We start from the raw sequence: 20,419 nt of genomic DNA, 5'->3' as shown, positions 1-20,419 counted from the left end.
CCTCTTTATCCCTCTGTTTTTTTCCCTGCAGGTGGTAATTGTGGAGGGGTTATTAACTAATAGCTGGTGTTGTTTGATGAGGAAGTGTTATCAGCAGGTGGGCACTAAGCTCACCTCAAAGACTGAAAGTCTTAAGTTGTCCACACTCTGGTGGCTTCAGCACCATTTTCCTTCATTTTTACTTTGTGCCATTAAGACACTGGTTGTGGTACACTGGTAGACTGGCATATGTTACATATGCGTAGATGATCATATATAATGGGTGGATACCTTATCAGACACCGCTATTAATCTAATGCAATTCAGTCCCACACACAATGTGTTTGTGAAGTTCAAAAGTGTAAGAACCTTGTTTTATGTTAATGGAGTGCATCGTGTTATCAAGTCACACACACTTTTCCGTTTACTTCTTTAGCCGTTTCATAATATCTTGAAATCCTGAATAACTAATTGCTGTTTTATGCTCCACACAGTTGGCGCTTGGCATGTTCCCCTATCCACAGGTAAGCATTTTTTAATGTTGCATTTGTATTTGTTTGTATTTAAGATTTATTGCGGTTGATTTCCATATAAAACACTGTTTTTAAAATTATATTTTTTTACGGTAACAATAGATAAACCATCTAAAGGTAGTATATCTGGTAGGATTGTAGGTATCAGTAGATTGGTATTGGGGCATTTTTCAAAGATTGGATCAGTTTCAGACTTTACCCAGGCCTGGTTTTGTATTTACTCTTAAAACAATATATTTACTGACATTTTTCTTATTTACATGCATGTACACTTGTAAATATACACACAATTATTTCAAGCATGTAGACCTGTGCTTCATAACAAAGGCACTTACTGTGGTACAAGTGTTGTAAACAAAACCAAAAATTACAAACAAACAATACACATCACAACTGTCTTAGCCATAAACATTTGTGCACACTTTAATGACCTATTACAATTATGGATATTGACCTCATTGACCCTGTTATGAGGTTTACATAACTGAATGCTAATTCCTCGTCATTTGCTGGATCGATACTTTTAACAAACACATTAGATGGTTCCCATATCTTTTCAAACATATCCTTCCTTCCTTTTCGTATGTATGTCACTCTCTCCAAAAGAGAAGTTACAGCATTTGCTTTGCTTCTCCCAGTATGTAACACTTGATCTGCTGGTCTCCTTACAAAACATTGCAAAGGATCTTTTGGTGTGTTAAAGACGCATATCTATTAATATTCGTCCACTTTTATTGTATTTGTGACCTTTTGGGTAAAGTCCTAGAACAAAAAGTACAGGATCCATTGGGAGGCTTTTCAAAATAATTGTTTCTATTGCTATTTAACATCCTCCCAAAAAAAATTTGTCTTACAGCTTTGCCACATTCAATGACTTTTGTAGTTGTTTATTTCAGGTTTGGCATAAATCAAAATCACTTCCCCGTAGCGCCAAAGCATCTCAGTCCTCTTTGTTTGATGTCCTTTGATTAGCGTCACAGCTGCCAAAAAATTTAAGTAAAAAAATAAACAAATAAGGTGACAACAACTACTTCAAGGTTGTAAAAGAATAACCAAACAACCCCAACCAAAAAAAAAAAAAATAATAATAAAAATTGGAAAAACTAAAAGGGATACACAAAGTTCACCCAGTCAAAGTCTGCACCAAAACAACAACAAACTCTGAACAGAGGTTTTCTGGAGCCAAGGAAGCTTAGCTTAATATTAGCCACATTTACTCTACAGTTGCACTGTACACAGATGATCTAGGAGAATGAGAAAGACAAGAAAATCCTTTAGAGGACACTTTTAATTTAAGGTTGGCTTGGAACTCAGACTGAAGATTGGTATTGGATCAGTGGCAAAAAACTTCATTGGGACGTCCCTAATGTCTGGTTTCCTTTTATGTATTAAGTAGCTTTTTAATCAATTTTTTAGAATAAGAATTGATCACATTATAGATCCCATCAGATACAAAACTTTTTTTAGTAATTTTATTAAGTTTCTTATAGTCATCTAAAGGTAGTTTTCTTCAACAAGAGACATTTATTATACGTCATCAACCTCTTAAATAAAAATAACATATCTGGCAGTTTGAAACAATGTATTTCCTCTCATCTTGATATAGATGAGAACTTTAAATCTGCAAATCTACCATTTGAGTTCATTTTGCCCCCTCTCTACACTAAGCTAGAATCCTCTTCAAATGTAATTGCCGACCACAGAAGAGCCTTCCCAATCCCATCAAGTCTTAATTAGCCCTTTAAGATGGGTTTATCTCTGTAATCCCTGGCTGAGCAATCTGAATCTGGTTACCTCAGGTTACCTCATGGCAGTCTGCCTTCACGAAATGTAAAGGAGCAGATTTCAGCTTGAATGAGGTTGCTCTTAAAAAGACGATTGTGTAAACAATACAATTGAAAACTTTATATAATAGAAAAGTTAGGATGTTTCATTTCTACATTTCTACATGAATCACGGGCACTTGTCCCGACAGTGACTTCGGGTTTAATGTACACAACACTTGGACCGATCCATCAGTCAAATGAAGAAAGAAGCAGAGTGTGCCGTAACCGGTGCACCATCTGCCTGGGGATTCCTAGGAGATGGGGAACACATTTGGTAAATTAATGTCTTCTGTGACTTTTTATAAAATATCCCAGCATATATAATGTTGATTAGTTTCTACTTTAAGGTCTTAAGTTCTAAATGTGGTCTGTTAGCGTATAACAGGTTGTTTTAAGTCACAATTCAGCACCTAGTTGCGTGCTTCTATCCTTGAAACATGACAACCATGATGCACAGTAGCTCTACTCTACTCTGTAGCTGGTTATGCTTCTCATGGAGTTCTTACATTTTTTTAAGTCTCTGATTTTAGTTTGCTGTTCCACCATCTTTGCGAGTGCATCAGTCAGTGAATTATTGCTTTAATCGGACTATAACAGGAGAACTTAAGTGCATGTAAACACGTTACTCCGGTTAAAATTCTCATTATCCGATTGAGACACCCAGATAATGCGATTGGAATTCGGTTTTCTCCGGCATGTATACGGTGTATCGCAGTTTTCAAATGGATAATGCGTGTGCACATGCTCCACAACCGCTGCGTCAGCGTGTGACCCCGGAACAAAAACGTCCAAGAAAGCCGGTCGCAGAAGAAGTAGAAGGTAAACAGAGCCTGTAGAAGAACCGTCTGAGGGATATCGTGCATCTTATCTGCACCAGAAGTAGCACGACCATTAACGTAGGAGATTAAAAAATTTACTAGTATCCCTATGGTTTGTGTTTGAAATTCCAGTCCGCTGCAAGAACGACTCTTGTTTATTATGTGACGCAATAGGTCAACCAGAAACCGAGCCGTATTATCCCGCTGAAAAGACACGTATCGCCACCTAGTGTGGAGGAGGAGCATGTTCCCATCGGTTATTCGATTTTCTTGCGCTGCATGTAAACTGGGACAAGGGCTGTAGTCAGAAGGTCGAATTTTGAGCATAGCTCGATTAAGCTCTGCATGTAAACGCACTGACTGGTAACTTAATCCGCCCTCATTGCTGTGGACGGAGTAGACAAAATATCAGAGACACCTCTCAGTTTGTAGCTGCTATGCAGTTTTCCTCATCCTGGTGTTAATTTTCCCCTAACTCCATATGGTACTGCAGACAGTTCACCTGCAGGCTGTAGCAGAGCAGTGTGGCGAGAGTGCTTGGATCCAGCTCGTCAGGCGCAGCCAGCCAAAGTCCTCGGGCCTAAGCTGTCATTTTTGCAGACGCTGGCACAGCTGTCTGTGCAAAACCCCCTGCTACACTTCACAGAGAACATTTTAGTACAGGCAGAGGCAGAAGTTGGAGAAGATAAAAAAAAAGAAGAGAGAGAACGACTGGGAGAAAATTTATGGCGTCAAAATTTTCACTTTGGACTGGTGAGAGAGTCCTTAAAGTTGAATTCAGCTTTGGAGTGTTTATGATTTGCACTTAAAAAAAGCCAATTTTCGAAGTGTTTGGGGAGTTTAGTTCACCCTTTAAATCCTGATCAAGTGTGTGCATGTGGTTTCCAGTTGCTTTCATTTGTTTGATTTCCTCCTCCTTTTTTATTTTTTATTTTTTTTGACACATTATCTCGGCCCTGTGTGTGTGTGTGTGTGTGTGTGTGTGTGTGTGTGTGTGTGTGTGTGTGTGTGTGTGTGTGTGTGTGTGTGTGTGTATGCACGCACAGCAGAACCATCACCTCGTGTTTGTCATGATTAGAGATGGTCTCTTTAATTCCACTTCACCACATGTCGGGATTCATTTGCATTCTTTGTCAGGAGTTAATGGAGTTTTGCATGGCTCGCTCTGAAAGTCTTTGAAGACACCAGACCTGATGCGATGTGTATACAGCCGCCAGCGCTATTGCTTCTGATTGATTTGTTGTATTTTTGTTTGCTCTGTGGTTGTTTCTCTTTGTTTCTCTTCATTTTGTCATTTTTTTTTTCCTTTCAAATTTGAACGAATTTCAGGATGAAATACCACGTCAGTCTTTCGCGTGTTTGTTTTTCGAGGAACTTCCATTACACACCAGTGCATCCATCAAATAGTATGGACGCTTTATTTCTTTTGCTTTGTTTTTCCTCTCAAGTGAAATGGAAAAGAAATGATGGCCGTGTCTACAGGGTTCCGTATATGCGTTGTAAACAATGGTTGGTGTAATCTTTCAGCTCCCTACAACCACTCTGAAGTCTTCAGTTGATCACATGTCCTCCTGGATGAACATTTTATCTCCAGTGATTAGGCTTCACTTCACAGGCGTTAGATTACTTTACAAATGACACAAACAAAACCCTCACCACATCTATTTATTAGCATGCTAATTATTGTCACACAAGCGTTTTGAGCGTCTACAAAAGCTCACGTTTTGTTTTGCCGTTTATTGACTCGATTGAGTCAGGTGCTGCAGATATAAATGTGCCACTTAATCGCAGCGGTATTCACGTGTCTAAAGGTGAAAGGATGCGAGTTGGAAAGAGATCGAAGAAGAGCTGCAGTTGTTGTGTGATTTCAGTCTGCAACAGTCTTTAATTCCAGGGTAGCACATCCCGAGCTAATGCAGCGGTTTACTTGTTGTTGACCTACGATAAAGAAGAGAACAGAGGAAAGGACCTTACCATTTTCCCTCTCGTCACAGTTATATCTCCATGGTGATATTGCGGTGCCGCATTTACCCGTAATCAAAATATTCTTGTCAACCTTTCAAATAGATGCTGCTGTTTTGGCAAAAGGGGAAACTTGTTGAGTTTTTCCTGAGTCCTTACCCTTGAAGAAATATAATATCTTTGAAAGAAACAGGCATCTGATCTTTTTTTAGAGCGTTTATTGAGTTGCCTGAAAGGAAAAGAAATCTTTTGACATCTTAAAATTGATTTTTTTGACTTTTTATTTTTTTTTCTCCTTTTCCCCACGCGGAGCTCGCTGTGATAAGAATGGCTCCCCAACTCGACGCAGAGTTACACATGCTCTCATTCACTAGCTCAGGTGTCAGGCAATAACTCGTTTGAAAATCTTTTAATATTGTCTTTTAAGCAGTGGATGATATATCTGCCACGTAATCAGCATGCAGAGATGGGAGCTTCAGAAAAGACAGGGAGGCATTATTTATTTTTTTTTTTCTTTTATGTGCGGTCAAGCTACCCAGTACAGGAAGGATAAGTACTCAATTATGTTTGAATAAGTTAGTCTCCCACTATCCAATTTCAGCCCCTGAAGCAGCACGCAATTTTGTTCTAGTAATTATTTCTGAACAAATTAGTTTTCCATAGTTGCCTTTAATGTGTCTGAATCAGGCAAAACTGGATATAGAGGCAGTTTAGGGGTCTCTTGGTATTTACACAGTGTGAAAACCTGTATTTAATTGAGTGAATCAATAAGTGCTCAAATGCACTGTCAAAAGACCCGGAAAAATTAGCAATTTATTTACCAGACATTATTAGACATTTAGCTGAGCCGAGGTTTTGAGCCTTGTATCGTTTAGTCCGTGTGATGGAGTTTAAGTTTTTAGGAATTAAAAAGGGTTGTCCTGATGAATTCTACCCTGGGGGGGTTTAAATGGGGGAAAAACTAAATGCCTTCTGTGCTTGGACTGCGCTGTCATACATTTTAAGACGAAGGTGGTGTTTGCCACGATGTTTCAAATGAAAAGTTTGTTTTCTAGATCAAGTTTCTAAACACGGTTTTAATTGTGGTAGAATTGTCGACCAGGGTTCTTCCACATTTTTCCCCAAACTGATGGAAAGACTGAGTAAATATAATGTAGATATACATAATTATCATCATTTTACATTCAATATTAAGCTATCCAACTACTTCACAGACTCAGATATAATATGCGGCCTCGTGATTGGCTCAGCAGCGATGGGGGCGGGGCCTACCGTGTACAGGAGGCTTTGATTGACAGGTCTCAACTGCTCTGTGTGTAATGAGAATGAGGGAAGTGCTGACTGAAAGATAATGTCTTCTGCCTCCATTTATCCCTTCACTAAAATATGTTGGATTCAGGTTAATGTGTATTTAAAGAAATTTAAATTTGTGGGGGAAAATTATATAAAATACATGAAAAAAAGTCTAATCAACCAAAGGTGACCCTTTGTTGTAGACTGTAGTTAAGAGATAAATGAGTTGTATCCGTTTTGATTGCTCTGATTTCTGTCACCAGTTGTTTGGTGTTGTTTTAACCTCACCCTTTCTACGCTGTCCAAAGAAAAAGCTCATGACATCCTGAACTGTTAAATGTGACTGTTGCACCTGTGAACCAGACACACCGAGCACACCACATCACAAATCTTCTCCTGCACCGTTAGTCTGTGTCCCGGCTCATCTTCATAACCTGGAGGGCAGGAATAAAGCACTGCATTAGTGGGTCTTTTACCCCCATTCTCAACAAATGAAAGCAGGACCATTAACATTTGTGTGTTTTCATTATGCGAACGGTGTTAACACACGTACTCACAAATTGCCAACAGGGAAGCAATAATTTTCTCCTAGTGATCATAATGTGTCCAAGTGCATCGTCTTGATTATGACACGCTAATTACATATTGCCTCGTCTCTTTATTTTTCTCTGCCTTGCCCTACAGATTCAGAAAAGCCAAGGATCTTTAATGGTAAGCCTTATTGCCATGGAATAAGAAGAACGAAGCTAGAGGTCTCCCACTCTACAGTCTGCCTCTCTTGGTTGACTCTCTCATTTGATGAAACACTCAAATTGCTTTTTTTTTTTTTTTTTTTTTTTGCAACAAAATATTAGATCGTGGTTAAACTGCTGGTATTACATTAGGTGCCATAATGGGATAATGAAAACATTCAGAAAGTGTGGCTTTGCCTGAGCTCGCTTCAGTTGATTAATACTTTTTATCACACTATTGATTTTCCAGATTGCCAAGAAATTCCATGTACGCTGACATGTTTTTTTTTTTTTCGTTTCTTTTTCTTCATCTCCCTTTGCCTCTTCCAGCCTCTCCAGTTACTGCAGTGCATCGTTGATGAGGTGAGTCGTCGTCTTATGTGCTTTTGCATCTAAAGTCAGTCCTAATGGCCCGGAAAGCTTATATTTTGTTTCCTAATGAAGCAAGCCACTCAGGCGGCTTTGCTCCCCATTCACTCAACCCTTCACCCTACGCCACTGCCTCAGGCAATACTCATATTCACATGCACATTACTGTAGAGGTGGGACCCGCCATGACTGACACACACACACACACACAAAACACAAAACACAGCTCTGAATTCTATGTACACACAGCCACTACAAAAGCGTACACAATTGCGTTTAAACAAGACTGCTCGGTTACTGCACTGACTGTTTTTGTTTGGTTGTTTTTTTTTTTAAGAAGTCTAACACACAAGCATAAATCTAAAAAGACGTACTAATTAATATCTGTCTTTTCATGAAAGATGTGACTTATAAGCTATATATTTATAAGTACAAAAGCAAAATGATAAGATACTTACAACAAGAGGTGAGCGAGCTATTGACAAAAAGTTCATGTTCTACACTCAGATAGGATAGTTATATTGTGCATTCATTCTGTGCCACTTTCCATTGATTTTAGTCACAAATCTCATTATAAATAATAAAAAGACAAGTGGTGCATTACAGCAGCGTAAGAAGAAGTTGGAATTCAGTAAAATCTGGCATTTATAACGTTCTGTAATTTGAGTTTTCCTCGTAAATTCTTTTGTCTCTTTTTCCAAACACTCAGTTCATCAGTTTAGATCATTTAAAAACACCACACAGTGCAAACAGTTTCCTATTATTTCATTGTGTATTGACTCACTGTTCTGCTCATGAATGCGTCACACACACATACCTACATTTTCACCGTAGGATCAACTACAAACCTTTCCCCTGAGTTCTTTGCTGACGTACACAAATAACAAAAAATGCCTCAACCTAAACACACACACACACACACACACACACACACACACACACATCACCAGCCATATCGCACATTAAACATACAGTGTCACTTGTCCTTAACTGCCTATAGATTGGCCGTAATTAATAATTAAATGCTTTTGGTTGTAATGGATTGACCTGAGCTGAACTGTTCATTACTCAGCTAGACGCAGCCATCACTCAAACTATTTTTCCCGTGCCCTTTGCCGTCTCCCCTCGAGGCGAGAGAACCTTCTCTGTCGTCCCTGGCGAGGCAGCACTGCCTCACCGTCCCAGCTAACGCAGAGCTCTGAAGAGACAAGAGGATACGATCTTTCTGGAAAGAAGCAGCTGCTTAGAGTAAATGTTAATGTTGGGGACTTTACTATTGTAAAGAAGCACATTCACGTTAGCGTTTGGGGCTATGCCGCGCGTCTCATGGAGTAGTTAATATACAGCAGGTGTGAGGAATTATATTTGACACCGAAGCTATTGCTCATTAGTATGTAGCGCAGACATGATCCAAATATGTTTTAATTCCTGTGGCTGTGATCCCGTGATGTTGTGTGTGACTTATCCACGGGGGATTTGAAAGTCCCTGTAATGGCTAAATGAGTAATATGCTCTTGCGAGTGGATCATTTATATTATTGTAGCTAGAGGTCTGAATATGGTGGCGCCGAGGTGTGGCTGTCTGCTTCTTTTTCTTTCTTTCTTTTTTTTTTTAATCTTTTTGAATCACTTACAATGAGGTATGCGTTGAGTTTAACGGACAGACAGTCTATATTATGACTTTCATCTGAGTCTAAAGAGTCGAAGATGTCTGAACATCGGTCTGACAATGGTTTTGAAATAATTCAACGCAGCAAAGAGAGTGTGGCCTTGAAAGTTCTACTATCAGTATAGATAACACGTAATAAAGAGGAAGAAAAAGCGGTAACAAGTGGCAGCTTACCGCATAGGTCTGCATTTCAATGGCTCTTCAAAGTTATACGAAACACATTTTGTGGCACAATTAAAAAGTACTGTATTGTAGTGCCGCAGTTTAACTTGATTCTCTAGGGTTTGATTGTGTTGAGCCTGTAGATGATAGAGTCTATAGAACGTAGACTCTAGTTTCAATAAAACCCTTTGAGACGTTTTTTTTTCATATTCTGTTTTTAATCGTTTGCTTTTACGAAAATTAACAATAGTTGATACGATGTTTGACTCAACACCTGAGTTTTTTTGAGGCTAAGCAGTTGTGCTTATTTGGGAACTCGTGTGTGTTTAATTTGTATTTAATTTACCTCCCTTCCGTTTCAGTTTTTGCACGTGTATTTAACAGTTTGGTGTATTTCTTCGGTTCTTAGTTGGTGTTGGTACGTGATAGAGAAACAAGCTCAGCCAGAATCTTAAATGAGAAGTTCTCTGCAGTTGTTCCTACCATCTGTCCGCTGTCCTCCTTCATTAATGTGCCTCTCTCCTCTGTTTGTTGAATAGCAAGTGGCTCTACTAATAAAGAACTCCCACTTTATTTTCAAGCCTGTAATTACTGATCTAATTTTGCCTAATAATTGCTTCATGGCAATGACATGTATATTTACCCGTACCCTTGTACCCTCGTAGTGTGTGTTCTGTCTCATAGTGGAGCGCGTTGACAACCAGAGGAATAATTCAGGGAGACTAGCCACTTTCATCAGCCTGCTGGTCTTTTGTGCCATCGCCCGCTGCCACATCAAAGCGGCGACGGTGTTCCTCTCAGTTGGAGACATGAATACATGCATTAATGTGCGTGTTTGTATCTGCAGAAAGGTGCATGTGCATGCAGATATGTGGGGAAAGTGCAGGTAGAGATTTTGTAGCAGATTTAGCCTGCACACCACTTTGAGCAGAGTGCGCCTAATAGATCTTGCGTGTTGTGTGTGTGTGTACACCTTGATATTGTGCGACTCCCCCCTAACTGAAGTGTACACTGAGGCTTGTGGCGTGCGTTGCTCAAGGGCATTTGTTTGTGCATGCGTGTTTGTGTATGTGCTATGATATATTGCTCATCCGAGCGGCGGCGGAACTGTGAAGTGCAGTGAGATTAGAAGGAACCCATTCCTTTGTTAATTTAAATGGGTTCATGCATCATGCTTTGCGGGAGCCTGTCGATCAGAGCATTAAGGAATGGGGGAACGCTGCCCAGAGGTGTTTTTAATGGCGCAGCAGGGCTTCACATGTAAAGAGGTTTAATTCTTTGCATTTGAATAAATGCACGGCTGCGGACACAGACGGGCTTTATGATTTTTGCACCTATCTGAGTTCTTTATTGATGTGTTTGTTTATATCAGTGCATGTCACTACTATGCATATTTTAGACCTTAATTTAAACCTACTGTTTGCCTGCTGATTAACATTTTAATATCAATGTTCGTTTATCTGATTCAAACATGCTGTTTTCTTAGGATGCAATATTCTGTGTGACATATATTAATTCATTTTTCATTAGTATTGACAACTTTAGTGACAAGTCAAAGGAAGGGAAAGAAGCAGAGTAATAGTAGGGAAATAGATGGCGTAATGAGGTGAGGGCCGGTAATAGAGGGTCAATCAGGCAGCGCTGTTCTACATGATACGGTTCATAAAACATACACTGACGACACGTAGCCAGTCTGACACGCAGGTACACGCACACTCACACATCATTACTACCATCTGGTAGCAATGTTTACATTTAGTTCAGCAAGAAATGAAACTTCCATGTAGGAAGCATCACATTTAATGCACCTTTCATATTAATTCAGTTTTAATTCCTTGTTAACTAAAGTGCACCTTGGTCCTCGCAGTTGGAACCACAGTGTACGATCAGGCTTATGTTTTTGAAAATGGACCGTTTTCAATGCTGGACAGATGTGACAAAATAAATTAAAAGATAAAGTAAACTTACTTCCTCAAGTTCCCATTTCACTTTAGAAAGATAAAAAATAAAGCAAAAAAAAAGAAACATTTTAGCAAAACAGTCCATACAGCCCCTTCAGTGACCATGTTCATATTAAGCATGTGGCTCTTTCCTAGAGCAACACAGCAAAAACTAATTTAAAATGAATTGGAACACAGCAAACCTGAATTCAAATCATTCCTCAGAGTAAGGAAATTAAAAGCCACAGTAACAAAGGGAGCCATTACAATAACCAAGCATTGACGACTACTTGTATTTTCCAGCGAACTTACATCATGCAACCAGAGGCAGAGAACGTAGCTGCATTGTTCGCATGCAAAGACATTTCAATGACCTTTGGTGGATTGTGTGAGCAGGATGAACTGAGAGCTCCGTGGCATATAAACTACTCATGCTCTTTTGTTTTGTTTTTTCTAGCTTTTGATTTTGCTCTTTTTTATAAAATGGGTAATTTTTCAAAGAAAGACACGAGTCAAGTTTTCGATCCATATTAAACTTAATTACAATAACTTGTATGAAGAAGATAATTACATCTGCACTTTCACCTTTTAAATCACAGGATTTTTTTATTTTTTATTGGTTGACCCAAGAAGAAATGTTAAAGACACATCAAAATTTTACAGTGTCACCCAGTGCTATTGTTAAAACAGTGGGTAAAGAGTATTACGGTGTGATTATAGGGTCAGACGCTACAGTTTTATACAAGTACTTAGTACTTAACTTTGATCTTCACTGAATCAAGGCTCTTTACTCATTTATTGCATGAGTAATGGCAATAAAGGTTGCACTTAAATGTGCTCAGTTTGCTATAATGTTTATATATATGCACCAAAGTATTTAGAAACTTTAGATAAAAGTTTGCAGTGACAAGTTGGTCGGGTTCATTTATCTTAAATTACGATATTATTTTACTTTGTGTACCACAGTTGATTAAGCCAGACATTGCAAGATCAATGATTGGAAAGTTTGCACCATGTCACACTAATAGCTAACACTAATAATACTACTAATAATGGATCTTTTGGTCTTTTTTGTTCACTAATGCAACACGATACAATACAGATCGCCATGGCAGCCAGCGTACTCCATGTGTTTATGACACATAATGATCATGTGGGTTGCAGAAGGACAGTCTTGAGTCTTAAATTTCTGTCTCATTCTTTGGTCACCAAACCTCCAGACTAATTTACTGATGACCGTCATTAGTTCCTCATCAGCAGGTTTGGATCTGGTTACGTCCGAAAATGTTATTTTTCTCACACTTTTATGTCACGCAGTCAAAATGAAATGTGTACACAAAGATGTCGCCAAGAATGTGACAGAACATTTTGTCTTATATTTGTTTATTTTAGGAGGTTTTTCAAAAATGTTCTTAATTATGTGAACTAGTTTTTGAATTTTGCAGATCATATAAGACAGAGTATAATCATTCAGGGTAAATAAATCCCTGTTTAAATCATTAAATCATTTTCATTGACGTCATCTTCACTCAGTGCATTGAATTTTCTTCATCCCAGATTAAAATGTTACTTGCATTTAACTTGCGTTGTTGCTCTTTGCAGGATCCCCCGGTTCTTCCTGTGAGCCAGTTCAGTGAGAAGTTCGTTCACTTCATCACTCAGTGGTGAGTCAGGAGCTGTTGCTGCTTTAAATGGTTTGTTCCTGGAGAGACAGACACCAAAATGTTTTCAGGAGCTGTTGACTTTGCCGTGGATTTCTGGCTCCACAAAACCAGACGCAACAACTCCACTTATCAGGAGCTGCATTTGGCTTGTAGCCCAATTATTATTGATGTATTAAAGGTATTATTGTATGCACTGGGATTAAAGTGCACTTGCCTTCCAGCATTAATGCGTTGTGGTTAAACTCACTACTGGCTATGATATTCACTGCTGTTCTTTTTTTATAGTGAATGACTAATTCACCTAATGCACCAGGACAAATACAGTGTTTACCCTGAGTTTGCTTCTGAGTCATTAGCCCCTCGTAACCTTTACATCTCCATACACACCCAAACCACATACGAGTGCTGTGTGTATTTGTGAGTTCAGCACTCACTACCTGACTCCGGCAGCTGTTGTTTATCCCCCGTGGCTGCTGTGTTTACTCAAACAGGGCATCTCTCTCTCAGGACCCGACTGAGGTACAGGTGCTCTGGCCTGCCGTGGTGCGGAGCCTTGCACTAACCCTCTCGCAGGCTATTTTTAGATGATCGTGGCCCTTTCCATTGTGACACCACATGAGTAGCTGCAGATAGTCCCCAACTTGGGTCGTTGTGATGGATCACATATGTAGAAACATTACGGATGGAGGATGGAGGCTCAGAGACACGCACATAAATCCACTAATAGGTGAAATACATGCGTACATGGTGTCGTCTCTCTCAGTTTCTGTGGCATAAGAGGTTCTGTCTCAAGCTTCCACTTGGTGATTCGCTCATAAAAGAACATTGTACACAAAACTGCAAAATAAAACCCTCTCTCGCACACTTAAAACCACGGTTTGAATAGTTGCCAGTTATAAACTCTTTGTATATATGTTTTTTTTTTCTCAGTATGCGGCGGCACCCCAAAGAGAGACCTGCACCTAATAACCTCATGGTAAGTTTAACCAAGCTTTCCATTAAACCGTTCCAAGGATCAAGGAAGTTTTGAGTAACTGTGTATAGAAGGTGATCATATTCATGCTTTCTAATGCAAGTTCAATTAAAGCATCATTTTATTATAGCTGTAGTTTTTGGAATATCTAATTGTATTTTTACAATGATTGAGGTGTCTCGGGTCAAGGACTCGCCGAGTTGGTATTGCTGCATGGAAACATAAGTAATGAACTTTTTGCTACTCATGAAAGATGTCAGAGAGAAGTCAGCCAGAGACCTTGAGGTCGGACTGAGACCTACTTCAGGAATAATTCTCAATTCACTGCATTGGAGACATCCTGAATGAATCAGACATAGCTGCTGTAGAAGAGTCAAATAATTCTGATTTACAAAATTAAATTTTGGAGCCTGATAGAAGTTGACCTACTAACAAAAAGAAATTATATTTAAGTGTGTATGGAGCGACGTCTTTGAGCATTGAAAGGGTGCAGTTTATATTGTTGCGCTAAAATGTCGAAATTTCTTATTGAATAGGAACTCGCGCAGTCCGTCATCCCATCCAATTCCAATAGAACTCATATTAAAAGGGGTCAGGATGAGGCGTAGCCAATTCCACAATGACTATTCAAACCCTAAAGATTAGGCATAAAAAAAAATGGTGTTTGTGAATCTGTGTTTATAAATCGGCTAAGTTTTGAATTAGCATCAGTTTTAATAACAGAATCCACAAACAGAAACTCATTGTACAAAAAATCTTTTCTCAACTTAAAAATCACATTTCCAGCAACAAAAAATAAAAACACTCAGGTGCATTTCTTTGAGATCTACATTTTAAATCTAAAGACCTTGTAAATGGTTTATTTTAAGCACAATTAAGGACTTGTTTCTTGATGAGTGTTAGGAAAGTGAGAAATATCCCACCGATGTGCCGTGCTACTAAAAACTTAAACTAAAGAAAAACATAGTCTAAAAAATAAGGCAGTGTGTCTTTACCTGCAGCAATGTGCTACATACGATACACTTCATGATTGTGTTGGTTTTTCTCTGCCTGCTGACTGGTCCACAGTGAGGCAGCTGTAATTTGGTTTCGTCAGTGAGCTAACAGCAGCAGCGGGTTAATTCATTTTCAAATGCCTGCCGAGGTAGTTTTATAATTAAGGGAAGGGACTTTGCCAACTTCCAGCTCTTTCTAGTGTGTGTCTGACAGGCGCACGAGCCGAGCCTTTCCTCCTGGAGCGGACCTGATGATTTTCTCAGTCCTAGCATTAGCGCACAAGGCCAGGCAGTTTGCACAAACTGCCTTTTAAGAGTTGCAGCACACTCGGGTTTCGGTGTTAGGACCAAGGACAGCGACAGTTAAGTCCGCAGGGAGATGAGGGGGGGAGGAGGTGTGCGTTGTGGGGGGGACAGTGAGCTGGAGGGTGTAAATGCAGCGCTGCTAACAGATTGCATGTTCTCAGTCTCACACCAGAAAGGAGGGAGGAAAAGGGAAATGTTGCCCGGACAAAGACTTCGTGCCTCCGGACAAAGAGGAAGTTCAGCTTGTCGCGTTTGTGATGTGGTGCTTAAACCCTTCATTTGGACACAGCTTTCTTTGTTTTTATTCAGTTTCTCTATAATTGTCATTCCCCTCTATTGTTTTTAGTTTGTGTCTCTTAGTCTGGCTGAACACCCACTCCCCTCACCTTCTAGTCGGCTTTTGTATTTATGCAACAAGGAAAAAAAATAATTATTCGAGAGCTTTTTTTCTACTTTCTTTGTTCCCCAGCAGTAGCTTTTTCTCCTCAAAACATGCAAGGATAAAATTTATGCCAAATATCAGAGACCAGGTCATTTAATCAAAAGTTTGTTGGAAAAAAAAACTACTGGAATGATCTTAGCTGCTGGTTGGAAGACTTAAATGCACCTTGTTTTGTTTGTTTTTGAATGTTTTTATGGGTGAGTTGTATTTTCTACATTGTTTACAAGGTTAACACATCAAGATTTTTAATAATTGCCAAAATAAAAATCTGATTTGACACACAGTGTGTTTGGGTGAGTACCAGGGAGTTTAAAAGATAATTCATCATTCATTAGACGGAGCATTTCAGTAAGTAGAGCCAGGTTTTAGTTGTTGTTTTTTTTTCTCTTTTTTATTGTGTTAGTACTTTATGTGGTGAGGTAACAGTAGTTGTTGGATGACTAACCAAAGCGCAGCGGTTCTGTCTGGATTCTTTACTGTGCACATGAGCTGATAAACTGTAAATGGCTCCGTCCTCTCCGACGTATTTCCCTTAAAAACAGCCTCAACCTTGACAGCAAGAAATTATATTTGTTGCTTAGTTTTAACAGGATTATTTCCTCTAGCCCACAGTGTTTGAAGTTTTTATGTGCTGTTTTTTTCTTTTTTTTTTCTTTATTTGTTGTAAAGTATCAGTTTTAACGTTCCTTTTATCACTACAGCAAGAGTCCTCTTTTTAACGGCGCGCTGTTTTTCCTTCTTTCTGGTTGTCGTAGCTCACGCGGTGGCATTTCCATCTCTGTTCGTCTCTGTGTTTCCCTTTCCTCCTCAGTATTTCAACTCTGCCCCACTTATTTCATATTCATTGTGATCCCTGTGCTCTGTTTCAAATTTTCACAGTTCTGTCTTTCTATTTTTGACTCCCTTTTTCCCTCCACCCCGCTCGTCTTTACCTATATTTTGTCCTCCTGTAGGCTTTTCATTTCTTCCTCTGCGGTGATGGACTGAGATGTAAGGTCATGGATGCCTGCCTTTGTGGCACCAGCCGGCTGATTGTCTTTCCTCTTCCTCATTCCCTCTTTCCTTCCCACCTCTCAGCCACCTCTCCGTTCCCCCAGCCTCCTGAGTACATTAAAACTCTTTACCTATTCTATCTGTATGTAAATGCTCCCCCTTCCGCGTCTCCCACTCTGCCACTCATAAAGTGCCACCATTCGCTCTCACTTTTTTTTTTATCTGCACAACTCCTTTTTCCTGGAAGGTAATGCTGGGAAATCACACAATAGTGTGGGCATTGAGCAAATAACGTTGTTTTATGAGCGTACAAACTTACATAGCGGCTCTAGTTCGCTCATCAGGTTTCAGCATGTGGTTTCTCTAATCACCGGTATAGCTTTTATTGACGTCTTTATTGTCACAGGGATTTTAAGCCTATTAGATGTTCTTTAAAAGGTTGCTGTTTGAATGCACGGCTGCTCGCGATGAGCTCCGTCCCTGAAGCTTGATGCAGAATGTTACAGCTGTGTACTGGATGCTTTTCTTTACTCGGTTGGATATTGTTATAATTTGCCCACAACAAAGGTCCATAAGTGAAGGGAAAAGTTAATTCTTGGGTTTGATACCGTATTAAAGATGCCTCTTATATTCTGTTATTATACTAGCTAACTGACCTGTGATAGAACAGTAACTTTAATATTATGATATGATAAGTTGCACCTTCACTGATGACCTGTAGGGACATTCAGAGTGACACAGCACAACTAGAGGAGACAGACAATGTCCTTGACTTTTATGCACACTTTGTATATTTATACTTATATCACTGCTACTGCTACTGTGCACATGTGGAAAATCTGTTAACAGCTCAGTTCTGCTCGAAATAACAGAAGCTTCATTAAATTGTCCTTTTAATTAATTTAAAAGATGCAGAAGGTTTTATAAAGGAAAAAAATCACCTGGATTCCCACTTGTTACACCAAGAATGACATCATTTTCTGAATACTGTGTAGTTTCCTTTTTCTCAAACAGACCACTAAAGATATTCGTGTTTACCCACAAAATATTTTGTGGACCTGGTAAATGGGTTGAAGGCTGTATTTTCATTACACGAACAGACAGATGCTGCTCTGAAGACCCATGTCCTTCGTCCTTGTCTCGCACAGACAGTATTCTCCAGAAACATCCCACAGTGAATGGACACGAATGGAAAATATTTAGTTTATGGCTTTAGAACATTCACAGTGCTGCGCTGTTCCTGTGACTTTATATTGATTCGCTTTATCTAAGAAGTAAATCAGTAGCTTGTAATTTGATGTCTTACCAAAACAAAAGGTCATGCGGAACCAATGGCATTGTTGACTTCATCTGAGCCCCGTCATGTTGGCAGGCACTAATCAAGAGAAATTATCCGAGCTCCGTCTCGATGTATCAAGCTCGGTGCTTCGGTTGTATCGGTAACAGATCTTTGTTTTTGGTTTTTTTTGTGAAGAATCACATGATGAGCCATCAGAGAGGAAAGTGAGTTGTTTTTTTCTCTCTGAGATACTAATGCATCTTTCATTGTGGACACTCTATCCTGTCATCATAAGCTAATGACGTCGGTCGGTTGAGGAGACTTTCCACTGGCCTGCTTCCAAGACGCTGGCTGCAGGTATTTGGTGGTGACCTGTCCTGTCTGAGGTTTCTTGCTTTTGGTTCTAAAGAGGCCGTCTTTCTCCTTCTATGCAAGGCGTTTTTTTTTTTTTTTAGCTTTGGGGCAAGAAAGACGGACTTTGTTAATTTGTTTAACCAAAAACTAATGAAGCAATTCTTTGTGTGTTTCTTTGCTTGTATTTGCATGAGCGTGCGTGGGTGAAGGAAAATAAGGACGATGACCCCCCACATCCTTATATTGTTTGATTGTGATTTGACGGACGTTTCATTTCTCCCTCCCCCCCTTTCACCCACATCATCCCTCGTTCCCCAGCCAGCAGCCTTCACACAGCCTTTTAGCACCCTTGTCAAAGCCCGCCCTCTTATTCTGCTTTTCTATTCATGGGCGCGTAGACACGCACACACAAATTTCATAGCCCCCTTTCAACCCCAGAGACACCAGATGAGCCCCTCGGTTTCTCACAAAGGAACCCCCCTCTTGTCTCTGACTGTCCCTAAAGCTAGTTTTGACTTACACAAACACACACAAGAATAGAAACTGAGCAGCATCAAGGTTTTGCCGCTCTCAATGTCGGTATCATAAACGGTGTTTGTTTAGTATTTATTGATTCGTTTATGTACGTATAAAACCAGGTCAGCAGTCATAACCACTGACTCTTAAGATCCACGGTGCTTTTGAGTTGCAATTTTATAAATCTATAAATTTTCTGTTCATTCATCTGTAGTTAATTTGTATTTTTAAATGTCTTACAATAACAGAAGATGTTTATTTAGCGTTATTTGTTTGGTTTGCTTTTTGCCAAACAGCAGATCAAGCTTTGTGTCATTTCACCAGTTTTTCAGCTTGATTTTAATGCAAGAAAATAGTTAATAGAACCCCTGCATGACGTTCTCTTGGTTTAATTTTCTAAAAGCCTGTGTACAAGGCAGTATAGATATAGAAATGCACTAAATAACTGCACATACATCTATACACCGATGAGCCACAACTGTGGTTGAGGCTTGTTCCAGTGCATCACACAGACATTTGATCAGTTTGGGATTTAGGAAATTTGGACGTCAGGTCAACACCTTGTGCTGTTTTTCATGTTCCTCTTATTAGTTGTTCCTAAACTAAAACTGTGTGTGTCTGTGTCAGACTACACCTGCTGGGGATGGCTGCTGCCATCAAGGAGTGTCATTGCTAGACAGCAATCAATTGGTTTTCCAGAAGTTCCTTGGTACCAACTCTGTCTGATACTGGCTCTCGAGGAAGTTGTTTATTTCTCATTAGTTACTTTTCTCCACATATTCATTTTTTTCCTGTTTTCAGAAGGATCATTCCCACATGTGTTTAGAACTGGACTCATCTTGGCCACTGTTTGCTTGAACACACCGCTCTTATTCCTCTTGTAGTTTTACTGTCTTGTTTCCTTCTTCTTTCCAGTTTGGTGGCTAAACAGAACAGTTTTAAAGTGCAATTAGACATGTGGATTTTTAAGTTTAGAGGGTAAATAGCACTGGACCTCTTCTAAGAGAAGTTTCCCTACTTTCCCTTTCCATTAGTACTGGACAGAGTTCACACACTTCTACACACACCAACCAATGCCAGACAGTTTCCGGGGGGAGCTAGTGATTAGCATGCAAATCTGTAAAGACCTAGTTATTCTATCTACCTCTTCACCCTTCTCTGTGTCTCACACACACATCCACTCACACTGACACGCACACCATGTTTCTTCCAACACTATTCTAATGAGGTGATGACCACTCTCTTGTTATAATTGCCTCAAACTCCTTTTAATTTCTTCTGAGCGTATTAATCATACATAGAGTTATTTAAAATCGCATAAATTAATCTTAGATTAAACAGACCCTTCAAAGGCTTCAAACAATTAAAGAGTTAGGTAGAATTTCCCATGGGTTTAGGCTATTTCTATTTGAGCGGAACAGTTGCAGGTGATTATCCCCGTTTGATATGGCCAGACGGTGATTAATGTAACTTTTAAATGAGTCCACCCCTCCAATCTCACCTCTGTCCACGCACTGCTACAGCAGAAAGTCAAACACCTTCAATGACCTAGCTAAGGAGTAGTTACTCACTCAGTATTCACAACACTTCCATTACAGGTCTCATACTTAATTTAA

General features: G+C 39.5%; 1 protein-coding gene across 2 annotated transcripts in view; it reads left to right on the top strand.

The window, feature by feature from the left end:
- map2k5 (mitogen-activated protein kinase kinase 5) overlaps window positions 1-20,419 on the top strand; it is a 50,944-nt gene that overhangs the window by 23,485 nt on the left and 7,040 nt on the right. Inside the window, exons 17-21 of one of the 2 annotated variants that reach the window (XM_047581280.1) lie at window positions 474-503; window positions 7,096-7,122; window positions 7,473-7,505; window positions 12,884-12,945; window positions 13,876-13,921. In XM_047581280.1, coding sequence (XP_047437236.1) covers window positions 474-503; window positions 7,096-7,122; window positions 7,473-7,505; window positions 12,884-12,945; window positions 13,876-13,921 — 198 coding nt within the window. The remainder of the gene's footprint in view (window positions 1-473; window positions 504-7,095; window positions 7,123-7,472; window positions 7,506-12,883; window positions 12,946-13,875; window positions 13,922-20,419) is intronic. The other variant, XM_047581281.1, reaches the window with a different exon arrangement.

This window comes from Mugil cephalus, chromosome 3, assembly GCF_022458985.1.
Source record: "Mugil cephalus isolate CIBA_MC_2020 chromosome 3, CIBA_Mcephalus_1.1, whole genome shotgun sequence".
NCBI classification, from domain to species: Eukaryota; Metazoa; Chordata; class Actinopteri; order Mugiliformes; family Mugilidae; genus Mugil; species Mugil cephalus.
The sequence above is the reverse complement of the archived record's forward strand: the minus strand, read 5'-3'. Positions and strand labels throughout refer to the sequence as shown.